Source organism: Oncorhynchus mykiss, chromosome 11 (assembly GCF_013265735.2).
Source record: "Oncorhynchus mykiss isolate Arlee chromosome 11, USDA_OmykA_1.1, whole genome shotgun sequence".
Taxonomy (NCBI): domain Eukaryota; kingdom Metazoa; phylum Chordata; class Actinopteri; order Salmoniformes; family Salmonidae; genus Oncorhynchus; species Oncorhynchus mykiss.
Window position 1 is genome coordinate 64,509,320 of NC_048575.1, and position 13,744 is coordinate 64,523,063.

The following is a 13,744-nucleotide window of genomic DNA, read 5'->3' on the forward strand; positions in this document are numbered from 1 at the left end:
ACTTATTTGGTGTACTGCTGAGGAACACAAAACATTTACATGACCATGTGTCCTTTATTGCATGTTTCTACTGAACACAACTGTATCTAAACCTAAGAGGAAGCTTTGATCCAAATACAAAAGGACAGCATGAGAAGCATTTACAGAACTACAGCAAATATGCCATCACTTTGTCTTTGAAACTCGCATACTGTTTACATTCATAATAAGTGTTGAGTGGGCCCTGGCAGTCATCATCACATCAGCTTTCTGAGTTAAGGGCATTGTTACAGCAACAGTTAATTGAGAAACCTGAATCAATACAAAATCCCCTTCAGTTTAATACAAAATCAAGACAGAAAGGGCACAACATACTCTGTATACCCCCCTTTCACTGTAGGGGAGAGTGGTGTATTTTGAGCAACTTTTACATTCAGCATCACTATGTCAAGGGAAATATAGTATTCTTTCTAACAATGAGCTCTACATATATTTAATGATGTTGTGTATTCCTGGAAATAAACATAACATTTTTGAAAACACAGCTTGTCCAGAAAAAGTGGACTCTTGGCACAACCTAACCCAGGTATGGGGTAAGTTGAGCATAGGGACAGGGTAAATTGAGCCGCCTTGGGGTAAGTGGGTGGTGGTGCTGGTAGGTCAAAGTTGAATTAATGGAAGGAAGGTTGTGGTATATTGAATGTCTTAAATGTATGCCTACTTTCAGATAAAGATCTCGCTGTTCAATATCACTTACTATTCCATCTCTTGACCAGTTATCTGGGACAGGGATGTTTCAATCTGCCAATTAATTGGCAAGTTCTCTGTATTTGAGGCTACTAAGCCCATGAAACTGGTCCACGAGATTCTTGATTTGTTTATCAAGCTCAGACTCCAAGTCATCAGATGAGACCTTGTGTTCCTCTGTTACTCTGCCACAGACTCGCTTTCACACAGCTACATGTTTGTTACTGTACCTCTTCAGTGTATGTTTTCATTCCTTGCTGCTGCTCCTTCTCTCACTTCCTTGACTGCTCTGTTAAGAACCTCAAGGGGTGGCTTGATCCCTTCTTGTTTTACAATTCTATACACAGGCATGATCATGTCTGCTCTGTATCAATACAAATTCACTATCTTGAGTTCATATGCATGACACATTGCAAAAATACTATGCATATTATGTATAAAACAGACAAAATGCAATCATAATTTGTCATGGTGGTATTGGCTCAAGTTACCTCAAGGCAAACATTTTGACTATATTAGCCCAAACAGTTACAAGGATCCACTTTCATGCTAAGTTTAGAACCTCATATTGTAGCTTGTAAAGACCCCAACTGCTGTACAAAACAATCTTAAAACTATCTACATAGGTTTAGATACAAGCATCAGATGGCCTAGCAGTTAGAGCGTTGGGCCAGTGACTGAAATCAAATACCAGAGTCGACAACGTAAAAAAAAATCTTGATGTTCCCTTGAGCAAGGCACTTAACCCTAATTGCGCAACGGTCCTCGTTGATCATGGCAGACCCTGGCCCTGTGATGTACAAAAAAAAGACATTTCCAAATCACGTGTATTAATATACATTTGTAGATGTATGAAATAGGACAAATATAAGCACCTGCTAAATTATCATGGAGCTTATAACACAAATTAATTTAACTTTGTGAAAATCCGTTTTTGGGCTGTAACTTGCTTACCATATGGTTTCTTCCTTCCCAGACTCCATGAAATGATTGCCTCTTCCTAAATATTTGGTCACATTATTAGTTTTGTGCATGGTTTCCTAGAAACAAGCGGTGGCTCAACTTACCCCACTTTCCCCTAGTTGGCAAACAATGGCAGGGGAGTTGATCACAACAAAACACCACAGAATATCTCATTGCACATTGAAGTTACAAAATTAACACCAAAAATAACTTTCAAGAGCAGAAAAGCAGAAATCAAGAGCCATTCAGTTCACCCTGCGACCGACATCTGAACCTCTCAGAAAGAGAACAAGTGAATACTGTAGGTGGAACATGGTCAGGTCCGTGTGAGTTTGTCCGGGGGCATGAACCCTGAGTCTCCCAGTGTCCTCAGTGCCACCCTGCCGCTGGGGCGCACTGTGAGCCAGGTGATGCTGCCGTTGTTCAGCCCAATCCTCAGCCAGCCCTCTGGAGGAAACTGCAGGGCCCTGAGACATACATACAGAAAGAGATTGAGACCGTTAGAGCAACCGATACACCCCGATCTAACAAATATACACATCTGTCATGGGATGTTGACAAGCACATCATTATTGTCACGAAATGCAAAAGATACAGTGCCTTGCGAAAGTATTCGGCCCCCTTGAACTTTGCGACCTTTTGCCACATTTCAGGCTTCAAACATAAAGATATAAAACTGTATTTTTTTGTGAAGAATCAACAACAAGTGGGACACAATCATGAAGTGGAACGACATTTATTGGATATTTCAAACTTTTTTAACAAATCAAAAACGGAAAAATTGGGCGTGCAAAATGATTCAGCCCCTTTACTTTTAGTGCAGCAAACTCTCTCCAGAAGTTCAGTGAGGATCTCTGAATGATCCAATGTTGACCTAAATGACTAATGATGATAAATACAATCCACCTGTGTGTAATCAAGTCTCCGTATAAATGCACCTGCACTGTGATAGTCTCAGAGGTCCGTCAAAAGCGCAGAGAGCATCATGAAGAACAAGGAACACACCAGGCAGGTCCGAGATACTGTTGTGAAGAAGTTTAAAGCCGGATTTGGATACAAAAAGATTTCCCAAGCTTTAAACATCCCAAGGAGCACTGTGCAAGCGATAATATTGAAATGGAAGGAGTATCAGACCACTGCAAATCTACCAAGACCTGGCCATCCCTCTAAACTTTCAGCTCATACAAGGAGAAGACTGATCAGAGATGCAGCCAAGAGGCCCATGATCACTCTGGATGAACTGCAGAAATCTACAGCAGAGGTGGGAGACTCTGTCCATAGGACAACAATCAGTCGTATATTGCACAAATCTGGCCTATGGAAGAGTGGCAAGAAGAAAGCCATTTCTTAAAGATATCCATAAAAGGTGTCGTTTAAAGTTTGCCAAAAGCCACCTGGGAGACACACCAAACATGTGGAAGAAGGTGCTCTGGTCAGATGAAACCAAAATTGAACTTTTTGGCAACAATGCAAAACGTTATGTTTGGCGTAAAGCAACACAGCTCATGACCCTGAACACACCATCCCCACTGTCAAACATGGTGGTGGCAGCATCATGGTTTGGGCCTGCTTTCTTCAGCAGGGACAGGGAAGATGGTTAAAATTGATGGGAAGATGGATGGAGCCAAATACAGGACCATTCTGGAAGAAAACCTGATGGAGTCTGCAAAAGACCTGAGACTGGGACGGAGATGTCTTCCAACAAGACAATGATCCAAAACATAAAGCAAAATCTACAATGGAATGGTTCAAAAATAAACATATCCAGGTGTTAGAATGGCCAAGTCAAAGTCCAAACCTGAATCCAATCGAGAATCTGTGGAAAGAACTGAAAACTGCTGTTCACAAATGCTCTCCATCCAACCTCACTGAGCTCGAGCTGTTTTGCAAGGAGGAATGGGAAAACATTTCAGTCTCTCGATGTGCAAAACTGATAGAGACATACCCCAAGCGACTTACAGCTGTAATCGCAGCAAAAGGTGGCGCTACAAAGTATTAACTTAAGGGGCTGAATAATTTTGCACGCCCAATTTTTCAGTTTTTGATTTGTTAAAAAAGTTTGAAATATCCAATAAATGTCGTTCCACTTCATGATTGTGTCCCACTTGTTGTTGATTCTTCACAAAAAAATACAGTTTTATATCTTTATGTTTGAAGCCTGAAATGTGGCAAAAGGTTGCAAAGTTCAAGGGGGCCGAATACTTTCGCAAGGCACTGTATAATACAGTATATTGGAATTGATACACAAAGTCATGAAGATTAGCATCAGCTTGTTGAATGGGGCTTTGGTCCAGCTTCAGCCTGCCTCGGGAGAGCAACACACCTGCACACAAAATAGCGGATGACATTGGCATGACAGACGATGATCTCGTAGCTGTCCTCCTTCTGCTTGGGGTCAGCGCGGTGGATGTAGCGACGGAAGGCAGCCTCGATCCGGGCCCCGTCCTCGTGGTACTGCTGTAGAGCGGTAGAAAGGTCCACAGTGGTTGTGTAAGACGAGAGTTTGAGCTGACCTCTGATTGCATTGCATTGAATGATACATACAAGCAGACAGCTGTAACTATACTGAACAAAAATATGAACGCAACATGTAAAGTGTTGGTCCCATTTTTCATGAGCTGAAATAAAAGATCCAAGAAATGTTCCATACGCACAGAAAAGGTCTCTCTCAAACTTTGTGCACACATTTGTTTACATCCTTGTTAGTGAGCATTTCTCCTTTGCCAAAATAATCCATCCACATGACAGGTTTGGGATATCAAGAAGCTGATTAAACAGCATGATCATTACACAGTGGGTGGGCCTATGCCCTCCTAGGGCCACCCATGTCTGCATCCCTGCCCAGTCATGTGAAATCCATAGATTAGTTAGTGCCTAATGAATTTATTTCAATTGACTGATTTCCTTCTATAAACTGTAACTCAGTAAAATCTTAGAAATTGTTGCATGTTGAGTTTATATTTTTGTTCAGTATAGATAACAAGTGAAAGGGACACTGAACAGGAGGTAATATGACAGGCACACAGGCCGTTGAGAACCCAGAATGGCCATCTCACCACAGCGTCAGGCTTCCAGTGGGTGACAGGAGGCACAGGTTGAATGGGTGCTCCTTCTCTTAGCAAATCACAGCTCACCAGCTCCACCCCTAAACCAATAACATAACGGAAGATTAAAGTTAGTTAGCAGTGAGTAGTGAAGTACTCATCATGATTCATGACATTTTTACATCTGAAATATCTGAGATCAAAGCTTCTGAGGCTGTTATCAGATAAAGCCTTGGTATCAGGTGATGTGAATATCTGCAAGATGTATAGGAGCAGGTGACCAGCCCTTCTCCTGAACTACTGGCTTTTGCTCCTACTCTACACAAACACACCTGATTCAGCCATATGGTCTATGGATTCAGTTGAATCAGGAGTGTTAGATTCAGTCTGAGAAATCCTTCAGGATGGTAGCTAAATATTGTATATACTCCGGCATACGCCTCAGCTGTAAAGTAAATATTGTATATACTCCAGCATACGCCTCAGCTGTAAAGTAAATATTGTATATACTCCAGCATACGCCTCAGCTGTTAAGTAAATATTGTATATACTCCGGCATACGCCTCAGCTGTAAAGTAAATATTGTATATACTCCGGCATACGCCTCAGCTGTAAAGTAAATATTGTATATACTCCAGCATACGCTTCAGCTGTAAAGTAAATATTGTATATACTCCGGCATACGCCTCAGCTGTAAAGTAAATATTGTATATACTCCAGCATACGCTTCAGCTGTAAAGTAAATATTGTATATACTCCAGCATACGCCTCAGCTGTAAAGTAAATATTGTATATACTCCAGCATACGCCTCAGCTGTAAAGTAAATATTGTATATACTCCAGCATACGCCTCAGCTGTAAAGTAAATATTGTATATACTCCGGCATACGCCTCAGCTGTAAAGTAAATATTGTATATACTCCGGCATACGCCTCAGCTGTAAAGTTTGCCGGTCTATGGTTCTGACCTGGGAGGTATTTGCTGATGATGTTGGCAGTCTCGGTGGCCCTGGCCATAGTGGAGTGGACCATGATGTCATACTTTAACCCAAGGGCAGCCAACCGCTGGCCAGTAAACTCAGCCTGCTCCCGACCTGCAGAACACAAACACATAGTCCCCAAAATTAGCAGACTGCAATTGTGAAACACTTTCACCACCTCTGTTGAATGCTGCTGAATATACTCTTCTTATTCACTAAAATTCAACTGTTGAGCTGGAGAGTAGAGTTGAGAAATAGGTCTATGTTTCATGCCTTTAGCAACATGAGTACACAGCAGCACTGGGTACACAACCTAAAGGGGTGAGGATTCTCTCATGGTCTCCATTGCCACTCAAGTTGTACTGGGAGTGTCTGATGAGGAGGATGTTGCGTGTGGCTTTGGGTTTCCCATTGTCCTGCTCTGAGCTTGGGTCTTCACTGACGACCTCCTTCTTCTTCCCATTTGTCAACAGTGCGGATGGGTCCCGCCTAGTACAGTACAGAGGGAACAAATCAGTTATGTGTGTTGCGGTTTACTTCTCTTGATGACATGCCAAGAGCCCAGACCTGTCAGGCTGTCAACATGTTGTCGCTGGCTGTTAATATCAATCAATCACACTGACTCAGTCAGACTAAACTACTTGACCCACGTGAACAGATCTGACCGCCCTCTATGTTTTATAGTAGTCTGCATCAGACTTAGCTAATAAAGGAGGCATACTTATCCCAGTTGAAGTCCCAGGCATTTCCAGTATATTCAACAGTGCGGTTCCCCGCTGGCTGTGCAGCTTGCAAAACATTGAACAGGCTCCACCGAGCGGCTCGCGTGTGGCCGAAACAGCCCTGGTATTCAGCTGCGGCAGCCGCAACAACCAGCACCGCTGATCCGCCAGCGAACCCACACACTATTTTAAATGTCCTCCGATATGACATGTTGTGAAAAACTATCGGTTCTGTGCAGTGAGTTTTCTAGGTAGCGAGCTAACTTGCTAATGCCGCCCAACGTCTGTAGTAGAAGAGATCCCTTTCAAGAACTGAGCAGCCAGCAGTCTCGAGGAGCGGCTAATCCTGACCTAGCTAGACAGCCTCTAGTCTGGTCTGTGGATTTACACCCTTTCTATGTGCAGGAATAGAGTGAATACCCTCCAACGACTCTTTAATCGCTCGTTAAAAATAAATCCAGTCAAAGATTATGAAGCTACTTGGAATCACTTAACAAGCTAGCAGCTAATTAAAAAGGAAAACATACAGTGCTTGGAACTATGGTGTCTCGCTAGAGCCAAAGAACCAGCTAAACGCAGATATTACGATACGCGAAAGCTGGACAAAACGAACAAATTATTCACCTTTAGAGGGCGCGCACAGCCCATGAAACAGATGCCAAATACCTGAAAATTCAGCAGGGGAGCAGAGAGCTTGTGGAGGTCCTTATTATAATAAATAATAATAATATATTTTGGTTTTTCACTCTCTACCCTCACAGTAGGGCCAAAGTCAAAAGGAATGTATGTGTAACAAAAGTTGCATAAAACGATAGTGATGAGTGACTGGTTTAGACATGCAAAAAATGTTTTTAAACAAAATGAAATATATAAAATCCGATTTGAGGGTGAATAAAACGTGTGGCCCCTGGCTGTAACCTAAGCATCCCATCACAGTCATCTTCGTTTACCATTAAACTAGGTTTAAAATGTATTATATTGTTATCTTCAACCTAGGCTCCACCTTTCAAGCGGTTTTGTGACCTCACTCGTGGGCTGGATTGCTAGAGTGGGATTTCTAGTCTTTCGGAGCGCAGTATATTTTTGCTTGACTATCTTTGGATCTGTGTGCGTTTAACAGTAATAAAGACAGATTTTCTGAATCGGTAAATGTAGATATTTCAGACTGGATCTTTACATCTGTATACCGTCTCCAATTGGAATAAATAATTGAGGAATGTGGAAATTACAGAATGCCCAACAGCGTTGGAAAGAGATTTAAACCCACCAAATACATCCCGGTATCTACTGCTGCCACTTTTCTTGTGGGATCCACCACCTTATTCTTCGTTTTTACGTAAGTTTTATCCTTGTTTAAGTCATGCATGCTTCTGCTAATAGTCTACACATAATAAAGCGTCCTCGTTAGTATCAGTCCTAGCCTAGGTCCAATGATCTGGTGGTAGCTAATGGCTATTACTGTTAGAAGTTTTTGTTGGAGGTTTAGACTGCTTTTTCGGGTCGGATCTTTATGCTGTTATGAATGGTTTAATCAAACGTTTTGACTGTGCACGGGACATGTTATTATTGTCCTGTACTCGTTTTGGTAACAATGTTTACGTGTGTCGACGCATTATGGTAGAAACTCCTTTGTGGCATGTAGGCCAACTTTAGGCTATATTTGTTTCCCAAATTCATTTTTTTTTTCTAGAATAAACGTCATTGGACACCCCACTCAAGCTTGAAGTAGCCTAGGAGGTAGGCACATAGCGGGTATAGGTTACCATGAAGCCGTAGTCCGCCATACTTGCCAGCTAGTTTCTCCTTTAGTTCTACGGGAAAAACAAGCAACGGAGCAGCGAATAAATATTGTTGCAGCTGGTAGCTTGGGTTATGGATGAGTTCAATATTGAATAGGAATACTGCCTCGCCTTCGAAATCTACATCTAAGTGTTTAACGGGACATTTACTCCTGTCACTCATGTGCATGCGCTCTGAAGGTTGTAGTGTTTCGAGCGGTACCGCTGCACCTTCATTATGGAAATGTATGTGGTTTACAATGAGTGATGTTTTTCTGAAGGTTCTTTTTTTCCACCCTGATTTGTTTTGTTCTATTTGTTTTGTTCTAGACGCGCACACACACGGTCCCACGTCATGGATTGCATCCCTGATTGACCCTGTGATCTACTTTAAATGCATAATTTATAGACAGGCTAATAATCTGATTGTAACATTTGGAGTACAGCCTAGGCCTGCTGCAAATTTGAATCTGCACTTAGATTTACAGCTGAGTCTATTTGCTTATGGAGACTAGTGGTTTGACTGAACTGGTGAGATTTATTGTCTATTTTGTGGTCAAATAGGTGTCACTTTCTACTCTGGCTGGTTTAGAGAGACTGTAAAGTGAAGCTTTGCCACACCACATTACATGTTATTTGTCCTACACCTGTTGTGTGACTCATATGTTTTGCTAAAAGGACCATCAGATGTTCTCATGCAGTCACGATGTGATAAATAAATCATCAGATGTAACGTTATTTCATGTGATGATTATGATATCAGCCTTTATTCCATGACACTGTTCTCCTTTGTGCTGTTAAAAGCAGCTGTTTTAAAAGGGAAACTGGTGCATGTAATTATTAGCAGACAACAAATAGAAAATCATCAAAAAAACAACAACAGAAGCAACGTAAAGCAAATGGTTTCAAATGTTGCCCAGACTAAACTATTCAGGGTGTAGCATGGCGTTTGTACTGGAGGTTAATGGTTTAGATTAAAGGAAACCTATGGACTTGGCTTGCCCTGTTGCCCAGCAATCTAAATTGGAGTGTCAACAACAACTCCCTGGTTCCTCCCTGGCTGTAAGAGGCTTTGCATAGACAAATGGTCAGATGAAGAAGTAGGCTAATGCTGTAGCCCTGATGTGCTAGTTGTATGCATTGTCACCACAGTAGCTGATACAGTGCTGTGGACAACTTCGTAGGTCCCTCTCCAATCTTCCTGACCTCGGTTTTTCTGCCCAGCTTCTCTATTGCAGCAGGGGTTCCAGTCAAGCTGTGTTCAGGGTCAGATAGATGGGCCAATCATTGACCCCCAACAGATGGTTAAGGATTAGGATTTTACCCTGGTGTTGCTTTGCTCTTTGATTTCTCATGCAGTTACATATTCAGAAGATTGGCCCATGTATAACGGAACCCCCTGGGGTGGAATAACTGTACACATCCACACTAAAATATGTGGGGCACACATGTTTTACACAATAGGGAAAGGGGGATACCTAGTCAGTTGTCCAACTAAATGTATTCAACTGAAATGCGTCTTCCGCATTTAACCCAACCCCTCTGAATCAGAGAGGTGCAGGGGGCTGCCATAATCAACATCCACGTCTTCGGCGCCCGGGGAACAGTGGGTTAACTGTCTTGCTCAGGGGCAAAACGACAGATTTCTACCTTGTCAGCTCATGGATTCGATCCAGCAACCTTCCGGTTACTGGCCCAACGCTCTAACCACAATTCTCCTCAATACACCACAATACTCCTTAATACACCACAATACTCCTTAATACACCGCAATACAAAACAACATTCCACAGTGCACCGCAACACAACACTCAGCAGGAGACCACATAGATGAAGCCCCACGTATACTATGTTGAAAGACCTGTGAGCCATCTCCCTTCTCCCAGCCATAGAGTGAGTCATTGTGGGCCATGTGATTGCCAGCTCTTCACACAAATGTCATATCAGGCATGGAGGAAGAGACACTGTGTGAATAGTATGCCAGCTGAGCTCTGGCCCAGTGTTACTGTTACTGCTGTGCCTGGCTTGTCTGTCAGTGGCTTTACAGTGTGTCTGTCCTCCACGACCACAATATGATTCACTCATTCACATAAGGCTCATAATGCCATGTGACAAGGTTCCCTGATTCCTCCACGTAGGTCCAGCTTCTGGTATTTCTCCAGAAACAAGATGTGCTATAACGTTGGACTGGGTGCTGACACAAACACTTTGTATAACGTCTTTCCCCATGCCCTTGACCAAATGCCCATTGTCCAATACATTTTCTACCTGCCATGGATAAAAATGCAGAAGCTAACTCTAATCATTTGCTGTTGAAGACCGATATCCCCTTTTTAAAGGGGGGTGAGATGGATTTCTGGACACTATCAATTGATCATGCGAATGCGAACTGCTTTCAGCAGTTTTTATGGCAATATGTTATAGAAGAGGTGGCTGGTTGTGTTTTAGAGGCAAAATATCTCCCAGGGAGTCATGTAAGTACACATTGGCAAGGGAGCCAGAGCAATGTGGACAGACAGAGAAATCTAATCTTTGACTTCCACATCTGTTTCCTCCTTTACAATATAGATTTATTTAAACGTGGCGATACTCAAGTTGTCCAGTAGACTCCATTGTTTCCTGATTAATTACTCTCTTTTCCTCCATGACCACTATTACTCTGCTGGTATGGGCAATGTTCGATCCAATGTCCATACTAGAATACCACTTAGAATGCCCAATACATTGCTTCATTCTAACTATATAGTATGCAGGTGTAAAAAAAAATTGGTCATTGTGAAAGTTATGTTCAAGTGTATAATGATACATTAGGATGTCATAGAGCAAACCAGGGGAGTCTTTAATCTCATACAGTACTTACTCACCCCAACATGATGGGGTGGTGGTGAGGGCTGGATAGATGGATTCATTCCAATATCCAGGGCTAAGTGCTTGATGTTTCTTGGTGTCTGTGGTGTTTTAAAACATTGTGGTAATCTCTTCTCTACCACATTAATTGAACTTTTAGGATAGTAATTAAATGTACTTCCCCAATGATCTTAATCCAAATGACACCGATTCCCTAAATAGTTGGCTCTGGTCAACAGTAGTGCACTTTATAGGGAATAGGGTGCCATTTGGGACACAGACTGTGTGTTTACGCAGCACTGCTGCTGTCCTCTCTCTTTATTGGGAGGTTCAGTAAGCACTGCTGCTGTCCTCTCTCTTTATTGGGAGGTTCAGTAAGCACTGCTGCTGTCCTCTCTCTTTATTGGGAGGTTCAGTAAGCACTACTGCTGTCCTCTCTCTTTATTGGGAGGTTCAGTAAGCACTACTGCTGTCCTCTCTCTTTATTGGGAGGTTCAGTAAGCATTGCTGCTGTCCTCTCTCTTTATTGGGAGGTTCAGTAAGCACTACTGCTGTCCTCTCTCTTTATTGGGAGGTTCAGTAAGCACTGCTGCTGTCCTCTCTCTTTATTGGGAGGTTCAGTAAGCACTACTGCTGTCCTCTCTCTTTATTGGGAGGTTCAGTAAGCACTGCTGCTGTCCTCTCTCTCTTTATTGGGAGGTTCAGTAAGCACTGCTGCTGTCCTCTCTCTTTATTGGGAGGTTCAGTAAGCACTGCTGCTGTCCTCTCTCTTTATTGGGAGGTTCAGTAAGCACTACTGCTGTCCTCTCTCTTTATTGGGAGGTTCAGTAAGCACTACTGCTGTCCTCTCTCTTTATTGGGAGGTTCAGTAAGCACTACTGCTGTCCTCTCTCTTTATTGGGAGGTTCAGTAAGCACTGCTGCTGTCCTCTCTCTTTATTGGGAGGTTCAGTAAGCACTGCTGCTGTCCTCTCTCTTTATTGGGAGGTTCAGTAAGCACTGCTGCTGTCCTCTCTCTTTATTGGGAGGTTCAGTAAGCACTACTGCTGTCCTCTCTCTTTATTGGGAGGTTCAGTAAGCACTACTGCTGTCCTCTCTCTTTATTGGGAGGTTCAGTAAGCACTGCTGCTGTCCTCTCTCTTTATTGGGAGGTTCAGTAAGCACTGCTGCTGTCCTCTCTCTTTATTGGGAGGTTCAGTAAGCACTGCTGCTGTCCTCTCTCTTTATTGGGAGGTTCAGTAAGCACTACTGCTGTCCTCTCTCTTTATTGGGAGGTTCAGTAAGCACTACTGCTGTCCTCTCTCTTTATTGGGAGGTTCAGTAAGCACTACTGCTGTCCTCTCTCTTTATTGGGAGGTTCAGTAAGCACTACTGCTGTCCTCTCTCTTTATTGGGAGGTTCAGTAAGCACTGCTGGTGTCCTCTCTCTTTATTGGGAGGTTCAGTAAGCACTGCTGCTGTCCTCTCTCTTTATTGGGAGGTTCAGTAAGCACTACTGCTGTCCTCTCTCTTTATTGGGAGGTTCAGTAAGCACTACTGCTGTCCTCTCTCTTTATTGGGAGGTTCAGTAAGCACTACTGCTGTCCTCTCTCTTTATTGGGAGGTTCAGTAAGCACTGCTGCTGTTCAATTCATTAGTGTCAATAAGTTCCGCATATTAGAGACCATGAGAGCCCAGCCCAGATCTCCACTCTCCTATAGTATATTAATGTGTTTGATTGTGGGTCTCGCTGTGGATTTGATGTTAGTTTAGTAATTGAATCTACATTGTTTGTTTTGATATGGGCAAAGTGATATCGGCACCGTTTGTTTGATATCATTTTAAAGGATATAAGCCTTCTGTATTAAAATAGCATGATGGCATTTAGGCTGTCTGTCTGGTTTGCTAAATCACCCACCTTGTTCTTTGTGTTGTTTAGATTTTGAATATCTCATCCTCTTTTAGATTATCACTAGACTTCAGATTTTGCTCTCGTTCTCTCCGTCTCTGTCTCTCTCTCCATCCATGCAGCTTTTCTATCCTGTCACTACTCTGGAAAGAGCAGAGCTCTCCTTCCTCATGCAGTGTCACAGTGAGTTAACATCAGAGATGAAGATAACAGGATTGATATACTGCCGATAACATGAGAGCGATAGGCTATAGGGGACGCTTCACTCTTCTGTGTCATATAGATGCTGATAATCTCACTGAGATCCGCAATGCCAAAGTGATTCATAATATCACTACACAACTGCCTGTCCTCAGGTTTGGGTAGATACATGCATCTTTATGTTTCACCATTGAAAATGCTTTTAGCAGGACTGGGTCTGTTGCTAGTCGTGTCAGATTAAATAGCAATACAATTTCATCCATATTTCCTCTTTTACAAGCAGCATCTCAGGCTATGGAGTGGTCTGGTAGATGAATTTGGTGCTGGGTTGTGCTGTTCTCTCTCTTTCTCTCAAAGGGCTCCTCACAGTCATGTACTATATTACAGCAAGAGGAATGAGGATGACTCACAGGTTGATATAAAAGCAATGTTGGTTTTATTGTGCATGTAATTCTACTCCCCTTCAATAACATGGAAAATATTTGTTTTAATTGTGTATATACCTGATTAGTTCTCATTAATGTTCGCTCCCTCGTGGAGATTACTAATCTCTGCATGGTCATTGAGACTTTAACCCCACTCTTTTTCACTACACTAT

General features: G+C 42.5%; 2 protein-coding genes across 3 annotated transcripts in view; one reads left to right on the forward strand and one right to left on the reverse strand.

Annotated features, from left to right (window-relative positions):
• Window positions 1–38: 38 nt before the first annotated feature.
• On the reverse strand, window positions 39–7,009 carry LOC110536230 (serine/threonine-protein phosphatase PGAM5, mitochondrial). 2 transcript variants are annotated; one of them, XR_005034718.1, is made up of 7 exons: window positions 6,434–7,009; window positions 6,026–6,201; window positions 5,701–5,826; window positions 4,746–4,834; window positions 4,013–4,146; window positions 1,681–2,156; window positions 39–1,516 (listed from the first exon to the last, which is right to left on the reverse strand). XR_005034718.1 is itself a non-coding variant. In XM_021621880.2 (6 exons), the coding sequence occupies exons 1-6, from the start codon at window positions 6,643–6,645 to the stop codon at window positions 2,006–2,008; spliced, it is 888 nt and encodes a 295-aa protein (XP_021477555.2). In that variant the 5' UTR covers window positions 6,646–7,009; the 3' UTR covers window positions 39–2,005. The 2 variants fall into 2 exon arrangements, 1 of the variants encoding a protein (XP_021477555.2); XM_021621880.2 differs by having other exon boundaries at window positions 39–2,156.
• Window positions 7,010–7,450: 441 nt separating this feature from the next.
• LOC110536231 (palmitoyltransferase ZDHHC8B) overlaps window positions 7,451–13,744 on the forward strand; it is a 117,749-nt gene continuing 111,455 nt past the window's right edge. Inside the window, exon 1 of the mRNA XM_021621881.2 lies at window positions 7,451–7,770. Within this exon, the coding sequence (XP_021477556.1) occupies window positions 7,667–7,770 (104 nt within the window). The 5' untranslated portion in view covers window positions 7,451–7,666. The remainder of the gene's footprint in view (window positions 7,771–13,744) is intronic.